The sequence below is a fragment of the Falco naumanni genome, chromosome 5, assembly GCF_017639655.2.
Source record: "Falco naumanni isolate bFalNau1 chromosome 5, bFalNau1.pat, whole genome shotgun sequence".
Lineage (NCBI taxonomy): Eukaryota > Metazoa > Chordata > Aves > Falconiformes > Falconidae > Falco > Falco naumanni.
The window spans coordinates 73,021,264-73,038,956 of NC_054058.1; the positions used below are offsets into that span (position 1 = coordinate 73,021,264).

Genomic DNA, 17,693 nt, shown 5'->3' on the forward strand with positions numbered 1-17,693 from the left:
TGTAAACAGCGGGTGCTCAATACGCTTGCCTGGCCACGCCCTGCACCTGATAGGAGTCTGTCCTGTGTTCTTAGTAAACACCATTTCTAACCCTTCCATTGTGGGAGAGGGTCTCTATTCAGTGTGCATTTGTGTGCATATGGGGGGGATCTAAGTGCTTGTAATTGGAACCAGACTGCGGGTCAAAGGGCCTATGTGCCCACGGTGCCAACAATAGGAGTGATTAGAGCAAGTGAACTAAAATGCCAGCAGCTGCAGTGGAACCACAGGTCAGAGGGCCTGCGTGCACATGGTGCCAGAAACTGGAACAAGTGTAAGCATGCAAGTGAATGTATAGTCACTAGCAAGTATCAAGCTGGACTAGCTGGCAAGTGAAGTAGCCTAGGAGCAAGGACAGAGGGAGGGGATGTTGCCCAAGGGTGAGACCAAAAGGCAGACTTGGCTACTGGACAGACCAGGGGAGTTCTGGCCAGCTGTCAGAGACCATAGGGTCCTGGGGGTCTCTAAGAGTGAGACCCGCTTTTGTGTGTGTGTGAATCTCTAAGGGAGCTGGCTACTAGAGAACAGGGGAATCCTGGTCAACTGTGTGCAAGCACATGCCTGCATGTCTCTAAGAGTGAGAACACAGGGAGCGTGGCTACCAGAGGCACCAGGAGAGTCCTGGTCAGGGTTCGCATGTGTGTCTGTGTCTCTCTAAGAATAAGACTACTGGGGGTTGGCTACTGAAAGGAACAAGGGAGCCCTGGTCAGGCATGGTGGTGGTGTGTGGGTGTTTGCATGCATGCGTGCACTAATACGAGCATTCTTCTAAAAGCAAGCCAGCCCAGGAGTGTTGGCTACTGGAGGGACCAGGGGAGACCCAGCCGGCTCTGTGCACACGTGTGTGAGCAATGGGTCTGTACCAGCAGCTGGTGTAGAGCTGTGGGCCCTGGGGCTTTGCATGTCCCACAGCAACTGGGGATACTGGGATCCAGAGGCCAGTTACTGGGCAGACCAAGTATCCAAGCACAGCTGTTGGCGAGATGCACAATGTACATCCATATATGTTCTTACTCTTTCCTCACCTGAACTGCCATAGAGGAGAACAGGGTGAGGCTGTTGGTGCTGTTTGTATTCATGTGAGTGCTAGATCCTTCTGTCTGCGTTATCCATGTGGCTGGCCACCTATATATGCATACAGGAGTTGTATATGCATGACTGCTGGGAACACACTCTCAGCCATGCTGCTGGCTGGACTGGGGGGCATGGAGCTTTGGCAACCTCACCCCTGTCAGGCTACAGGATTTAGCCATATTCCCTAGCAGCAGCACATCCTCAGAAACAACTGTTTGAAATTATCCAGTGACAAGACGTGTAGGCATGGTTCAAAGCTGCATTAGGGGAGGTTCAGACTTGACATTACGAAACATATCTTTTACCAAGAGGGTGGTCATGAACTGGAACAGGATTCCTAAAAAGGTATCAATGCCCCTTGCCTGTCAGTGTTTAAGAGGCGTTTGGACAATGCCCTTAATATGCTTTAGCAGCTTTTGGTCAGCCCTGAAATGACCAGGCAGTTGGATTAGATGATCATTGCAGGTCTCTTCCAGCTGAACTATTCTATACCATTATGCTAGAATAAGTGGTGGGGTGGAAACACAGACATAAACACAGACTGATGAATAGAAAAATTTTCTGTACCTGTGTGGCATATTTGATTTCAGCATCTTTCAGATTCACTTTGGCTAGAGCCAGCTGTTCTTTCAGATCCTGAACAATCTCCTCTTGCTCCCTGAGCTGCTCTTTTAGTGCTCCAGCTTCTTCACTATGTGCTTCACTTGTATTTTGGTCATTCTGATATTGCAAGGAGAAAGAAGTGTGAAGAAAAGAAACAGAAGAAAATAAACCGATCAGTATTACCGGAATTAAAAAAAATAAATTAGAATGCTACTGTACTCTTGACTCTTAACCAGATGCTTATTTCTACTACATTTCTTAACTTCACATTTTCATTTGTGTCTTGAAATGAAGTTGTTCTTCAGAGTGAATGAAGAAAAAAGTAACTGTTTTCCCTATTTCTGTGTAGATATGCACAAGATGTCTTTAACTGGGAAGTGTCAAATCACTTTGGAATGGATAACTATCCATGAATGCTTACCATACAAACTAAGGTAAATCATATTATTAACTAAAATATAATACATAATGTATGATATGACCACCTTAATCTGTGAGGCTTTTTAATTTCACAGATTTCGCTAATACCAGAAATTAAACATTTTTTAATCAGCAACAGAAGAATATTCTCCACTTGACAAAGGGTCAGACCTTATATACTTCAGACTACAGAAAATGCCCATGGAAATCTCCTTAGACTAAAGGGACTTACAGCAATGAACCTATTAGAAATAAGCAAAGGGATCACACAATCATCAGTTCTACTCCACTCCAAGGCACTAAAATACTCCATTTATGACCATGAAATTTAAACTTGGACAACATCCACTCCAAGGCATTAAAATACTCCATTTATGACCATGAAATTTAAAGTTGGACAACATTTCACAAAAACATATGCTTAGGTTATGTCTACTCAGACGTATGAGCACACTACATCTGCACCTTTTTTTGTCTTTCAAAGACCATCTGCATGGCAGGCAATCCTCTAATACCTCAGCTGTACACCTGCTTAACACAGAATCAGATATTAAATCCAGCATATCAAAACTATCACAGAGGAGCAGGAGAAACATCCATCTATTGTTACAATCTCAGCACTCCCAACTACTTCAAGCACTTAGTGCTGGGGATTTTTGACCGAATAGATACAAAAAAAATGTATCTCTTTCCTTTTCCTTGTCACAGGCATTAGAACAAAGATCACCAATAACATATCGAGTCTACAGAGCATTTACGTCCTTTAAAGCCAATCTGAAAAATTTATGAAGGCTTTTAGAAGGACTTATAAGTCAGTGTAATAAGAATAAGGTACTGTTCCCCAAAAGCTGTGTCACCTACAGAGGTGGTCTTTGGAAGCAGATAGAATAGACAGACAGGGGAAAGCTTTAATTGCACTTAAGCTTAGAAGTAGAACAGGAGAAAAAAAAACCCTGAAACAACAAAAGTGCAGGAAGCTTTAAGAAGCAAGGGATATACTAATTCATAAGGCTGGGGCAACACAGTTGCTAGGGGGGAAAAGATGGGTGGATTAATTTACTTATTTGGGATTAGCTTTCAGAATTGATATTTACAGTCAGATTTGGAAAAGCTTCTGATAAAGTTGTTGCACACTGGCCACTACATGGAGTGCCACAATTAAGGACAGTAGCATAGCCACAAAGTTCCCAGAGCTCAAATTTTCAAATATCATGTTTTTCCAAAATGTATAAACTCTTGTATCTGAACATAATTTGTGTTTACCCATTTTAAAAGTTTAAGAAGAGCCTCAATTGTTCTGTATACAAATGCCAACTACTTAATAGAAAGATATAAGCTGATTTTTCAATTCTCCTCAAAATGAGGCGCTCTTAAAAGCACAGAAACTAACAGTACCAATTAGATATTCTAAATACAGCCTTGTCTACACTCCACAAGGCCTTGCCACTCTTAGTACAATAGTTGGAAAGACAGCTGTTTGACTTACATAATAACCAAAAGAGTAGGCGTCTTTTAAAAATCTATACCACGCTGATTAACTGATTATAAGCTTTCTCTCATTTTGCCTTCAACGAATGAATTTGAATTTTGAAGCCAGAACACTTATTAGACCATAACAGGAAGTCTACACAATGTGATGTAACAGCAACACAGGTTCTACAAACCGCACATGTGAATAAGCTTAAAAAAAAAAAAGCACCTCAGCAGCAGGACAGCAATGCAAAATGACATAGCTGAACAGCCTCCAGGGCCTTCACTGCAGATGGGGGATTTTTTTCATGGCCTTCCAGTATACAGTGGCAGGATACCACAATTACTTGGTCTTGCACTTGTTAAATTTTGCTTTATTTTCATATTACGTCAAACCTCAAGGTCATCCAGGTCTTCCTTTATGAAAACCAAACGCTGCTTTGCATTGAGAAAGAGTATCAAGATTGTATTGCAAAGTGGATTACAGTAGCACATGATTTTACAGTAGCATGATTTACAGTCGCAATGAGTTTATGATGCCATCAATCAAAAATAGTAAGCACAAGTCACAGAGCCAATTTTTACTCCATCAGTCATCACCCCTCACCTAACAGCTCTCTTACTCACCCTTTATAATGTTTCTGATACCCTTTTAAATCTTTTTATTCCAATGTTTTAAATAACCTTTGTCTTCTCTGGTTTAACAAACATCATCTGAAGTCCTGCAAGCTGTTTGGACTTCTGTCATATTTCCCTTGCCTAATATTACTAAGTTTGTAAAGAAAACCATGTGATCAGCAGAAAAAATTTAAGCTTCCAAAAATTACCAATGCCAATGGGAGTTTATAGCTAGTAGCTAATAGCTTCTTTAATGTCTTGGTACAGGACACTTTCCCCTCATTTTTTACCTAGCTTTACACAGTTGTGGCTTGTTAACCACAAAACATCGCAGCAGCACAGGAAGCTACACTGTTGGAAAGTTATATGTTGCTTTTTTTACATGTAAGTTACTGTCTTTCAATTTTAATGACCTCCCTACCTCCTTGTTCTTATATTTCAGCAACCTTCCCTCTGCTGTACTTATGTGACAGGTAATATTTTGAAACTTACAGCTCAGATGTGATTTCTTCAGGAAATAACTTAGCTACAACAGATTACTGAAGGTATGCAAGTGAAACTGGCCCATACCCTTGAGGAGGTCAAGTTGTGCACTCCAAGCGCATCTGCAGTACAACAGCTTCCTACAGCATAGACATCCTTGTGGGAACTATGAATGTCCTGCTAACAAGACAGATAGGACATGCTAACTCACTGGGACCTAAAATGAAGGGTGGCACCAGGTTATCAGCAGACGCCAACATCATTTGAGCAGCCCTGTTCTCCCAACCTTAGAATACGCTTGCTCTTCTGATAAGGTCTGTGCAGGTAATGGTGATCCCTTCTCTGTCAGCTCCTCAATGCGTTTGTTCAGAGAGGCCAGTTTGGCTTTGGCCTGAAGTTTAAGCTTCAGCAGCTTAGCATCTGCAGCCTCTCGCTCTTCCTGTAAAAGAAAGATATAAACTGCACTTAAAATTCCAGTGCTATCACACCAAAAGCACCACTTGGAAAAGTTACATAATGTGTCAGCCTGCCGTTCTTTGTTCAAACCTGCCTCCCCAGTAACAGTGCTAATCAAAACACATCCAGGAAACAAATTTGCTCTGAACCACTACACACAGCAAAACAGTTAGCTTCTGCTCTAGTACTTTCTGTTCAAGGGACTGATCACTCAAGAAACTTCTTGCAGTTAGTACAAACTCGGTTTGACTTGCTCTACTCAGCCCCTCAACACTATCTCAAGTATCTGCTCTTTCTCTCATGTCATGCCTCAGGGTATACAATATGGATCTTTGGTTACCGTGCTGTAACACCACTGGACTGCTGGGTGACTGCAGCACAGTCTGCTCTTTGTCTCAAACACTCTGAAGTGGGGAAAGAAAAACCTCATACAAAAGATATTAATATTTATTAGAGCCACCAGGAATCCACACTGGCCTTCAGGAGCTCCAAGACAAAATGTTACATAGCCTGGATGTAAGTAATCTACTCCAGAAGGAATTACCTCTATGCAAAACGTACAGAAGCTATCCTACATCTCTTGGGCTAGGGTCCATTCTTTGGATTCCAATAATTCTCTGGAACCGATACATTTAGTAGTACAGATGTCTCAAATGTTCAAAAGAAACCATAGCTTGGCTTGCATAGAAAGCTGAAGCAGCATTTTACCATTGCTCCCAGGTCCCCAGTGAAAGAAATGATACCTTGAGTACAGTTTCTTTTTGCTGGAGCTGGGCATCCTTTTCTCTGATCAAATCCTTTAGGTGAACAACTAGTTTTTCTGTTTGGGCTAGGCGCTCCAATAGCTCCTCAGGTGCCTCCTCCATGTTTTCTGCTTCTGTCTCTAAAGCTTGTACCTGAAAATGAAATGAGTGCTCTGGAGGAAAAAAAAAGTCCAAACAGACTGCAGCATAGCATCTAACTGGTATCTTCAGCTCCACTCCTAAATGTTGCGCTCCGTTCCTTGCCAAGCATTTCATGTAGCCTATAGAACTATATACAATTAGGCAAAATCAGGAGGAAAGCTCAGGATACCCATAAGCCAATACACAGAAAAAAGAGCATGTTCGCCAAACACAACAAAAGCAAATCTGAAACTGAGTGGCACAGGAGGGACTCTACCACTCACACGCCATCCACCATCTCAAGTACCAAAGGGCAACATACAGATCAGCCTTCCACCCTCACCCAACCATGCAGAGCTCCCCTTTCTGCTACTGAATCATTAGCACCCTTAAAAGTCTTTCTTCACCCTAGTTCTAGTTTGTTTTCTAGGATCACCCTGAGACGTGGAAACTAAAGAGATCATGGTCTGCCCCACAAAAATGGTGAATTAAAGAGGTCAGGAATACAGAAGCAGCAGAGTGGGATGACAGCTCAGTCTACTGGTCAGCAATGAAGCAGCAGAAAACAGTTCTCGTTACAGTCAAACTATTTATACTTTTCAAACTAACTCTCAGTAACATCTGTAAGTCTTTAGATAACACTGTACTTACAGCAACTGAGGATTCAGTAACCGCATCTCCATCATCACCTGACAGCTCTTGCAAAACAGTATTTGCTAAACCTGACAAACGGCTCAGCATTTTCAGCCTAAAACAAAACAAAGAGTCAGAACATGGTTACAGAGTCAAAACTGCTAAGAAGAATAAGCATCCCTTCATGCTGACCTGTAACATTATAGAGGTGACCAGGCTTACCCCCGCCAAGAGAGAAAAGCCAAAGTAAAACCTCAGGAATAAAGAAATGACCACGTTAACAAAAGCAGCAAGACATGCTAGTAAGACACATGAAGATACCTTCACCACTCTACATGTATGATTGAAAAATACGTTTCTTTACCAGATTTCAAGTCACTCTCATAGTTCATTCTTTATCTTTCTTTACAGTGACATTAGAGAACCATGATCTGTTCAGTCTACTCAAAAGAAGGGTAAGTGATTCTTAAATGAAGTCACTTCTTTACAGGCCATACATAAAAGGCTTCTGTTAATAAGTAGTGGGAATGGTGAACTCAGCCCTGACATTTGATTACTAAATGCAAGTGTGTCTCATTACAGAGATGATGAGACCTCTGCATGTCACATATATGACAGCGTAGGACCTTGACATAGGGACAGGGTGGAGAGGGCATGTATTTCCACAGCTGCTGCTTAGCATACCTTCTTCCCTTTGCTTGAAATTCAAGACCCAAACTGATCCAGCAAGTGGAGGAAACCTTTAAACCATTAAAAGATGGAATCTTTTAATATGACAAGAAGTATCTGTTTAGCTAGAAGTAGGCTTCTAAAGCTGGCTACAATGATCCACTCATTCCTGACCTCCTTTATCTTAGTAAGCAAAAAAGAACCAGAAAAAGGCAGCAAGAAGTACCAGTCAGCAATACATAATTTGCCATTGTAGGGAGTGGAAATTAAGTTCTCCATCATTAACCCAGACAAGGTGATACAATCCACCTCAGTAAGTTCCCCAGATTCTAATGAGTAGTTGATAACCCAAAGTATAGTGCTGCCCACCAGAGGAATCTCAACAGGCTAAAGAAAGAGATAGAAATATCATGAAGTTCAGAAAAGGCAAATACAGAGCCCAACACCTGGGATGGAACAAACATACGCACTAGTACAGGCTGAGGACAAACTGGCTGTAAAACCGTGTTGCAGAAGAGAACCTAGGGATGCTGGTGGATAAGCTCAACGTGAGTCAGTAGCGTGCTCTCACAGCAGTGAAGTTCAGCTACATACCGAGTTGTACTAGTAAGACTGCAGCCAGCTGCTTGAGGGAAACAATTATTCCTTTATGTTCAGCACTTGTAAGACTACATTTAAAGTACAGTGTCCACTTTGAAGCTCCCTGATACACAAAAATGACAGGGACAAACCGAAGCAAGTATAGCAGAAAGCCCCAGGATTATTGGTGGTCGAATTACAAGACATAAGGAGAGGCTAAGAATGCCAGGCTTGTTCAGCCTTGAGAACATCAGGTAAGGAGGGGGATATAATCGCTGTCTTCTCCATAATCACCTATTAGGTAGTTAAAGACAGAGCCAGACACTTACAGGGTGCACAGCAGGTGGACATGAGGCAATGGACACAAGTTGCAGCATAAGAAATTTCAATCAGAAAAAATACACGCACACGGAAGATGATAAAAAAAAAATACTGGAATAGGCTCAGAGCAACCTGATCTAACTTTGAAGCCAGCTGTGCTAGGAACAGAGGGTTTGACCAATCCTGTGATAAAAATGTATTAAACTGATGACTGCTTATGAAAAAGTCTTTGTCTTTAATCAGGGAGCACTCAACTTGGACAGTGAGCTCGGGGCACTCAAGGACAACTTTAATGAGCAGGTGGTGTTTGTCTCAAGCCCCCTGAACAATCAAGATATGAGCAGGACCATCCAGACAATAAATATTGTGTTCAGCTGTGTCATGATGGTAACTCCACCATGCTCAGGCATCTGGCCAATGTCCCTGGCATGCGTGAACCCTATGAAACATGAGATAGTGCATGCCTGCACTTAGCCTAAACTTAAAAGTTTGCATACACTAGGTGTGTACACTATTTTCGTTTTTCACTGGAGTATAAAGGCAGGTAAGCTCCAGGACGGGGCCAGAAGCCTCACCTATGGGTGGACACACCGCATAGGAATTCTCCCAGTTACCAAGAGACTCCTGGCACCGGCTGCAGTGGGGCTTCCCAGCCAAAATGTGGGCCTGGATGATGTTAAGGTGGTAATTGGTGATGTGTCCTTTTCTTAGTCTCCGTAACGCTTTGCAGTAATGATCTGATGCTTCGCTCCTATTGCTCTTTTATCATATTATGCATAATAACTAGTACTGTTTCCTTTTATCATATTGCATGTTGTTTTCCTTTATTATAGTGTAATTTAATAAACTGCATTTATTCTTATATTTGATTCGGAATTCATTTTTGCTTGGTATCCAGTCAATCAGCAAAACAAATGTCAACATCTCTTAAGACCTACATCATTCTAGTATTCTATGAAAAAAGGTCACGTGACACCTGACATATCTCTTAACAGAAAAGCTTACATCTATCCCAACTGTAAGTCCATGCCTGTAAATGGCAAAATAATTTGTACAAATGTAAAAGAAGTTCCAATAGTGCAAACTGAAACTAGGCAAACTCACATTAGCCGTAAGATCAAGTTTACATTTACAATAATTATCTCCATCAAATGGAATCTTTTAATATGACAAGAAGTCTCGGTTTAGCTAGAAGTAGGCTTCTAAAGCTGGCTACAATGATCCACTCATTCCTGATCTCTTAGTAAGCAAATCTTTGATTTTAGATTGCCACAGAACATGTGGAAATACTGACAATGGAGAGAACAGTAGTGCGTTATTTTTCTGTAGCAGTCACATCTTCTAACCAACTTTTTTTGCAGAAGTAGGAAACGTCACAATGCACATTAAGTATCAATAGCAGAAAAGGGAATACGAACACCAACGACTTTCATGTGCCAGGTAGCTCATAGGTCTGCTTATTCAGTAGTAAAGAGGTTTCCAAGGCAGAACAGTCATACACAGGTCCTTCACACCATTCTTTTTTTAACTCTTGCGTACTGGCGGGTTGCATGAACCAAGACTCTAGACAGAGAGATAAAAAAAAGAAAAAGAGGAAAATAATTTACCCAACAGTACAGAAGTAAGTCCATTCCTCATCCTACACAGTACACTGGGATTATTACAGTCAGTCATTTGCAATAAGCATAAGAAGTGTTCAGAAAACTGGATTTCTCCTGTTCTTGCCGAGACATGCCCTGGTTTCTTATACTGAATGGCATAAGCTTAGTTTCTTCAGCCTACAGAATAAAATGCTTGAGAAGCTGTTTGTGAGCAAAAGGACATGAGGAGAGAAGCCAGGCCTCAGTCTCTTGCCAAGGGCTCTGGAGGGTGAAACTATTAATGAAGCATACTATCAGAAAGCCAGGATTGTCCACATTCTGTATCAATACAATAGCCCATGAAAAAAGTGCTAGTACTTTGCTTTTCAGCTGGCCCTAGGTGAGCCTGAAGCATGGAATATCAGAATAAGTTTTACCATTCCTGCTAGAGAAATTTCTTGTCAACATCAACTGTGCACCAAGCTGGTAATATAAGACTTAAAGACCTGGAATCCCTGATTCATTGTAAGAATAATGAAGTATTTACAGTTTTGTAAACCACCACCCCCACAATGCCCCAGGAACAGAACCTGCTGTCTTGGCAGAAGTAAAAGCACATGTTAGAAAAAAGTCATCCAAATGCAAAACCGCCTCTTTTTAACTGTCAGCAAGCAGTATTTGAAGAGGATGGATCTGACCTTGCTATTGAGCATTAGGCCACAGCTTCTTAAAGTCACAAATGCACAGTATGTGGTTGAGATGTGACTTGAGATAATATAAAATAACATCATTCAGGACTGATAGAAGTGATAGGTGAATTATTAGAAGTGGTATTAGAAATCAGGGAAAAAAAAGAATCCATGCATCTCCAGATATCAGTTGTAACTAGAAATATGTATGGGGCTCAGCACCTATCTGCATGGGCATTACAATTTCAGGAATGCGTACAGGGACTATGTTGAAAAAAAGATTCCCTGGCCTTTGTCCAGGCTGGATACATTAACCTGATACTGAACTCAAGCTAATATGCTTTGCTGGGCTTGGCTTACACCTGGCCTCCTGAAAATACAGAGGAACTGAGGCCTGTTTGCACCTATTTGCACAGGCACGGACTTTAATAAACTGAAGTCTTATAGATTCGAACTCACTTTTAGATTATATTCTCAGGTGAACCAAGTATGGCAAGGGATGTGAAGGGGAATGAAAAGTGATTCTACAATTATATAAATAGCTAAAGGAAGTCCAGAGAAAACATGGACCCACTACTAAATGTGGCAGGGGCCCTGAACACTGAAAAGGCTCACTTACTTTCCCTCAGTTTTTAGTGGCAAGACTAGGCTTCAGGAATCCCAGGCCACCAACACCTGAGGGAAAGTCTGGAGCAAAGACTACTTACCTTATGTGGAAGAGGACCAGGCTAGGGAGCACAAACTGATCATAGACAAGTTCATGGGGCTTGAGAGGATGCACCAGAAGTGTAGAGACAGCTGGCTGATATCACTGCAGAGTGCACCCTCAGCAACTTTGCAGCTGACACAAAACTGGGAAGAGTGGCTGATACCCCGCAAAGGGGTATGCTGTCATCCAGAGGGACCAGGACAGGCTGGCAAAATGAGCCAACAGGAAACTAATGAAGTTCATCAAAGGGAAATGCAAACTCCTGCACCTGGGGAGGTATAACCCCCTGCACAAGTATATGCTGGAGACAGACCAGCTGGAAAGCAGCTCTGCAGAGAAAAACCTGAGAGGATCATGGTGGGTGGACAACAAGTTGACCATAAGCCATCAATGCACCCTCATGACAAACAGCATGACAACATCCAACAGCATCCTGGGCTGCGTTAGGAGTGTTGCCAGGAGGAAGGTAATCCTTTCTCTCTACTCAGCACTGGTGAGGCCATATCTGGAGTACTGTGTCCAGTTCTGGGCTCCCCAGAACAAGAGAGGTGGGACTTGTTAGAGCAAATTCAGTGAAGGACAACACAGAGAAGGTTCAGGGAGGATCTTATCACAGAACAGGTGAGGTCAGAAGAAACCTCCAGAGGTCACCTGGTCCAACCTCACTGATCAAACAGAGCCACCCAGAGCCAGTTCCCCAGGACTGTCCAGACAGCTTTTAAGTATCTCCAAGGACAAAGGCTCTACAATCTCCCTGGGCCTGTGCTCAGTAACGTACGTAGTAAAAAAAGATTTCCTGATGTTCAGCAGGAACCTTCTGTGTTTCAGTTTGTGTTCACTGCTTCCCATCCTGCCACTGGACACCACTGTAAAGAGCCTGGCTCAGTCTTGTTTGAGCCATCCCTGATAAAAAAATCCAGGAACAGACATAACATAGTCTTAAATACTGTCCCAAAGCCAACAGCCCACATGCAAGGTAGTAGCTGTCTCATGTGTTAGTCTCAGGGACTTGTGGCAGGAATAACCTGGAGCTTGCACTTCGTATTTGCTTCTGAGCTTATACCAGGAAAACTTTATACAGTGCTGGCCAATTTCCTCATAAACAGAAGTAGACAAACACAGAAAGACAGAGGTTATTCTGTGTTCCACTGCCTCACCCAAACAAAGTAAACAGTACAGCTCTCAGGACAAGACTGTCACTCTTCCAGGGTCATACAGACTTTGGTATGGATTTCCATTTTTGTAACGAATAGCAGAACACAAAAGATATGCACTGTGTTCATGATGTAAGCCAGAATTTTGTGTTCTGACGGTAGTTGAAAATAATATTTTGCTCAGCACTCCCATGACTAAGAAACTTTTACTCATGAGACTTTAATTTGAACACTGTGACTACCAGCAGCATTCTAGAAGAGGCTCCATTACTCTGAAACATACTTGCCCTACTGGGAATGGCCTGAGTCCATTACTAGTCATAGGACAGTCTGCATATGAACAATGAGCAGTGCATAAATCCATGCATTTCTATCTCTAGGTATTAGCCACAGGGAAGAAAGACTCGACAGCGTTTTTCCCTGATTTATTCTAAGTTTTTTACACAGAAGTTTAATTCTTTGCTCTTCCCTTCTTTTGAAGGCAAACAGGCACAGAAGGCACTGCGGCTGTACGCAAGCCCCGGACCAAGCCTCTCACACTGTGCAGAGGGGCTCTACAAGGGACAAGGCTCGAAGGAGAGCTACAGATCTCCACCACCGCTGCCCCCCGCAACCCCAGGCCTCAGGAGCGCGCCACAACCTTCCACCGAGAGGAGGGGAAGCCAGCGCCGAGGCAGCTACAGAACACACGCTGCCCCACCGGCCCCGCAGATTCACCGACGAGAGCTTGGCCGGCCACAGCTCCTCCGGCGGGCGCCCCGGGACACAAACCTCCCCAGGGAGGTACCTCCCCGGGCGGGCCCCGCTGCGCGGCACACCTGGGCCCCGCGGCCATAGAGGCACGGCCACAGCGTAGGCACCGGCGTGGCGGGGCCAGGCGGACCGGACTGCGAAGCCCGGGAGAGAACGGTCCGCCGCCAGCCCGAGCCGCTCCTCACCGCCCCGCATCCCAGCACCTGCGAACCCGCCCCGGTTCCTCGAACGCTGCGGGCCAGCAAGGCCGCCGCCACGGGGCGGCCGTATCCCGGCGCTGCGTGACGGAAAAAGCCCAGCCCAGGCCCACCGCCGAGGGGCGGAGGGGAAGCACTGACCTGCAGGCGACGCGCACCCGCCGGCGACGGCTCCGCCGCAGTGAAACCAATCCCACCCCCAGCCACCTCAGCACCGGAACATGCCGCGGCAGCTTCCGCCTCCCGCACAGCCCCGCCTCCTAGCGGGAGGAAAGCCAATAAGCTACGGAGCTACGAAGATAGACACGTCAGTCAGCTAATTGCGACGTAGCATCCGCCTCGGCGCCATGGTTATCCTGCAACATGGCACAAAATCACCAATCCCGAGTAGGGCTTGGGGTCCCGCCCAATAACAAGGAAGCAACCAATCAGCCGCGGCTGCCTGAGGCATCGCCAGGGTGCGGTGGGACGGCGGCAGCGATAGGCTGTTTGGTCCACGCGTGTGCGGGTGACGGGACAGCTGGGGTGGGAGGGAGCCTAGCGGTCATCTGGTCTACCCTCTGATGTGGGCAGGGTCAGCTCTTGCTACATCTGGTTGCTAAAAGCCACGTCCAGCCTGGCCTTGAGTGCTTCTCGAGGTGTCCAGTCTGAGCCTGCCCTCTGTCAGTTTAAAATTGTCACCGCTTGTCCTGTCACTACAGGCCCTGGTAAAAAGTCTTTCTACTAAGCCCACAAAAAAGGCAGCGGGGGTGTCAGTCTCTGTGGTGCCCTGTACATGTCTCTGATAGGTTTACTTTGTTACTCCTAAACCACTTTTGTCCAGCTCTGGGCCTGCATTTACTTAACTCATCATTAGTTAATTGTTTACCGCCAGGGGGTCTCCAGCACAAAGCCTTTGCCCTATCTGTGCCTGTTCTCTCCTGTGTCAAATCCTGCATCTCCCACTTCTCCAGACCTCAGCTGTTTCACCAGGCCTGTCTTTCTCTACATCTTGTGTTAAGAGCCGTAAACATCTCATGCCACCTAGAATAACTGCTTGCTACTACTACCTGTATAAAACCATGGTTGTACCACACAAGCATAACTAACGAAATTGCCATAGACATCTGATAAATTAGAGAAATTATTCTCACAGCTAAGCCAAGTGAAAGAAAGCTGCAGGCCAGTGGTGAACAATTCAGGGCAGCTCTGGCAAGCCTTAGCCCTGGGGCCTTGCGAACTGGGCACGGAGCCCATGGCCATGCCCTGTGGCAGGACTACACAGTGACACCAGAAGCAGCATTATGAGGGCATTCAAATATATATGCTAACACATGATGGAGACAGCTAGGAGGCAAGGGTGATTGTGCTGCTCTGACTTCATAAAGTCTTCATGACCTTCATCAAGTTCAAAAAAGCCAAGTGCGAGGTTTTACAGCTGGATGGGGGCAATACCCAGTACCGTTACAGACTAGGAAGTGAAGGGATTGAGAGGAGGCCTGAGAACAACTCAAGGATACTGGTAAACAGAAAATTGGACAGATGCCAGCAACGTGCAGTGGCAGCCCAGAAAGCCAACCATAATCTGGGCTGCATCAGAAGAAATGTGGGCAGCAGGCCGAGGGAGGTGATTCTGACCCTCTGCTTTCCTGAGACGCCACCTGCAGCACTGTGTTCAGCTCTGGGGGTCCCAACATAAGAAGGACACGGACCTGTTGGAGTGAGTCCATAGGAGGCCACAAAGATGATCAGAGGGCTGGAGCACCTCTCCTAGGCAGACAGGCTGAGAGAGTCAGGGCTGTTCAGCCTGGAGGAGAGAAGGCTCCGGGGAGACCTTAGAGCGGCCTTCCAGTACCTAAAGGGGCCAACAGGAAAGCTGCAGAGGGACTTTTTACAGGGGCCTGTAGTGATAGGACAAGGGGGAATGGTTTTAAGCTGAAAGAGGGCAGGTTTAGATTAGATATTGGGAAGAAATTCTTTACTGTGAGGGTGGTGAGGCGCTGGAAGAGGTTGCCCAGAGAAGCTGTGGCTGCCCCATCCCTGGAAGTGTTCCAGGCCAGGTTGGACGGGGCTTGGAGCAACCTGGTCTAGTGGAAGGTGCCCCTGTCCCTGGCAGGGGGTTGGAACTAGATGGCCTTTAAGGTCCCTTCCAACCCAAACCATTCTGTGATTCTATAATCTATGATTCTATATGTAAGGTATACTTCCTCTTTGTCCACAAAAAAGATTTTGAATGTAACACTGAGTTCTTAGTTTAAGAATGTTTAGTAACAGTGTCTAACAGAGGTCGAAATCCTCTATCTCCTTTACAGACTGTCCTTCTTAAATGGATTAATGGTGTTAATTTTCAAGGCTCAGTTGTGCTAGTATCTCACTATATTTCAGTAAGACCAATTTTTTATGGTCTTAATGTTTATCTGCAGCTTCAGTTTAAGTAGCTGAAACATTTGTGATACATAGTCTTGTTACACTGATTTAATATGCTCTTGAGAAAGTGAAGTTTAGGTGGTACTACTTACATTTTTATATGATGCTGGCCACAAATGGTAAGTACATGGACTGTTTAGTGCTGTTCATTGTTTCAGGATCTAAAATTACTTTTTTTTTGTTTTATTATAAAATATTTCTGGGTTTGCATATTTTTTGTAAGTTATGCTACAAAAATAATCTCTAACTGTGTTTTAACAGATACAGGTTTGAGAGGATAAAATGTTGGAACAACAAACATTTCTAAGTAAAGATGGTTATTGCCTGTGATTCTTTTGTGCTATTGTCAGGAGTTAGATCTGGTGGCCTGATAGAGGTGAGGCTGCTACAGCTCCATGCCCCCAGGTCCAACCAGTTGCAAAGCTGAGAATGTATTCTTAGTAAGCACACACAGAAACACATGTATACAACACATATATACATATGCACGCAGCCAGCAACACAGACAGAATCACCCAGCACTCACACAAACACAAGCAGCACCAATGGCTGCATTCTGTCCCACTCTCGGCTGATGAGGATGAAGATCCATCAGTGGGAAATATAGTCAAATGTGCAGTGCAGATCACTCTAGTAGCTGGACTTTGACACTCCGCTTACCCAGTAGCTGGTTCTGGGTGCCTCATCTCCCCAGGTGCTGTCACCTGGACATGCCAGACCCCCAAGGCCCACAGCCCCACTACAGCTGCTGGTACAGATCCCCTTGCACACACCAACATACACACAGACAGGTACGCTGTGGGTCCTTCCAGTAACTGTGATGAGACTCTCAGGATCCTTGTTTTCTCCAGCTGTCTCCTGCACAGAGAAACACACACAGAAAAGTGGGTCTTCCTTAGCCCCACACCTTACAGTCTCTCCAGTGGCTGGGCTGGACCCCTGGTGTTTCTGGTAGTCAACTCCTCCAGTTGTCTCACTCACAGAGACATACACACAGCTGGTTCCCAAACCACCTAACCTATTTGATGGCTTATCTGGCTTGATACTTACTAACATACATACTCTCACTCACTGTAGTTGCTAGAACCCAAGACATGTGGGACCCTGTGATCCGTGGTCTGACACCAGTTGCTGGCACTTAGATCCTCGCTGATTCCAGTTGCTGGCACCAAATACATGCAGGCTCCTGTGAGCTGTGGTCTCCGCTCCAGCTGTAGGCACTTAAATCCTCATGCACACATGTGCACACAGATCAGAGCTGGACAGCTAGAAAAAGAGTTAGAAATGGTAGAAGACAGGAAAGACTGTGCTGATCAGACACAGGACATGGCTAGATACTCATACTGGCCAAAACCATTTTATTGCAACTAGCCCCTTGTATCCCCTTTCCCTCCATTTTCCCATGCTTGTTCATCCCCAAACCATCTAGACCAGGGGTCCTCAAACTATGGCCCATGGGCCAGACACAGCCCCCCTATGGTCCTCAATCCCACCCCCCTGGATCCTCAATCCAGCCCCTGGTATTTACAGGGCCGCCCCCTGCCAGGGGTTGCGGGGGGGGGGAAACCAAGCAGTTGCAGATGGCTGCCTGCCACTTCATCCGCGTGCCAGCCCCCTGGTTAAAAAGTTTGAGGACCCCTGCTGTAGGGGAATGAAGACAGTGGGTTGATTGACATTGATAATATGCAGCTGTGGCCTTGCTTTGATGATGTGCAGCTGCAGCTCGTCCCAGCAAAGTGGTTAAATAGCTCTGAGGAGTGTGGGGAGAGAAGGGTCCTGGATGAAGGAGGAGCCTGGAGAAGGGGAAAACTGCAATGTAGCAGCAACAGGGACTGTGGTCTGGCAACAGGAGGATGGACCCCCAGCATAGACAGTAGGGTTTGACCATTGGTAAAGTTTTTTGCTGCTTGCTAGTTTCATAGTGCTGTGACAATTGGTGCCCCATGTGAGGCAAAC

The 17,693-nt window shown here is 44.9% G+C and overlaps 1 protein-coding gene across 1 annotated transcript in view; it reads right to left on the reverse strand.

Moving 5' to 3' along the window:
- Window positions 1–13,552, reverse strand: part of GOLGB1 (golgin B1) — a 51,640-nt gene extending 38,088 nt beyond the window's left edge. The window contains exons 1-6 of the mRNA XM_040594315.1: window positions 13,473–13,552; window positions 9,674–9,812; window positions 6,699–6,795; window positions 5,907–6,059; window positions 4,994–5,146; window positions 1,681–1,833 (exon numbers count right to left, since the gene is read on the reverse strand). Of these exons, the coding sequence (XP_040450249.1) occupies window positions 1,681–1,833; window positions 4,994–5,146; window positions 5,907–6,059; window positions 6,699–6,788 (549 nt within the window). The 5' untranslated portion in view covers window positions 6,789–6,795; window positions 9,674–9,812; window positions 13,473–13,552. The remainder of the gene's footprint in view (window positions 1–1,680; window positions 1,834–4,993; window positions 5,147–5,906; window positions 6,060–6,698; window positions 6,796–9,673; window positions 9,813–13,472) is intronic.
- Between the last annotated feature and the right edge of the window lie 4,141 nt (window positions 13,553–17,693).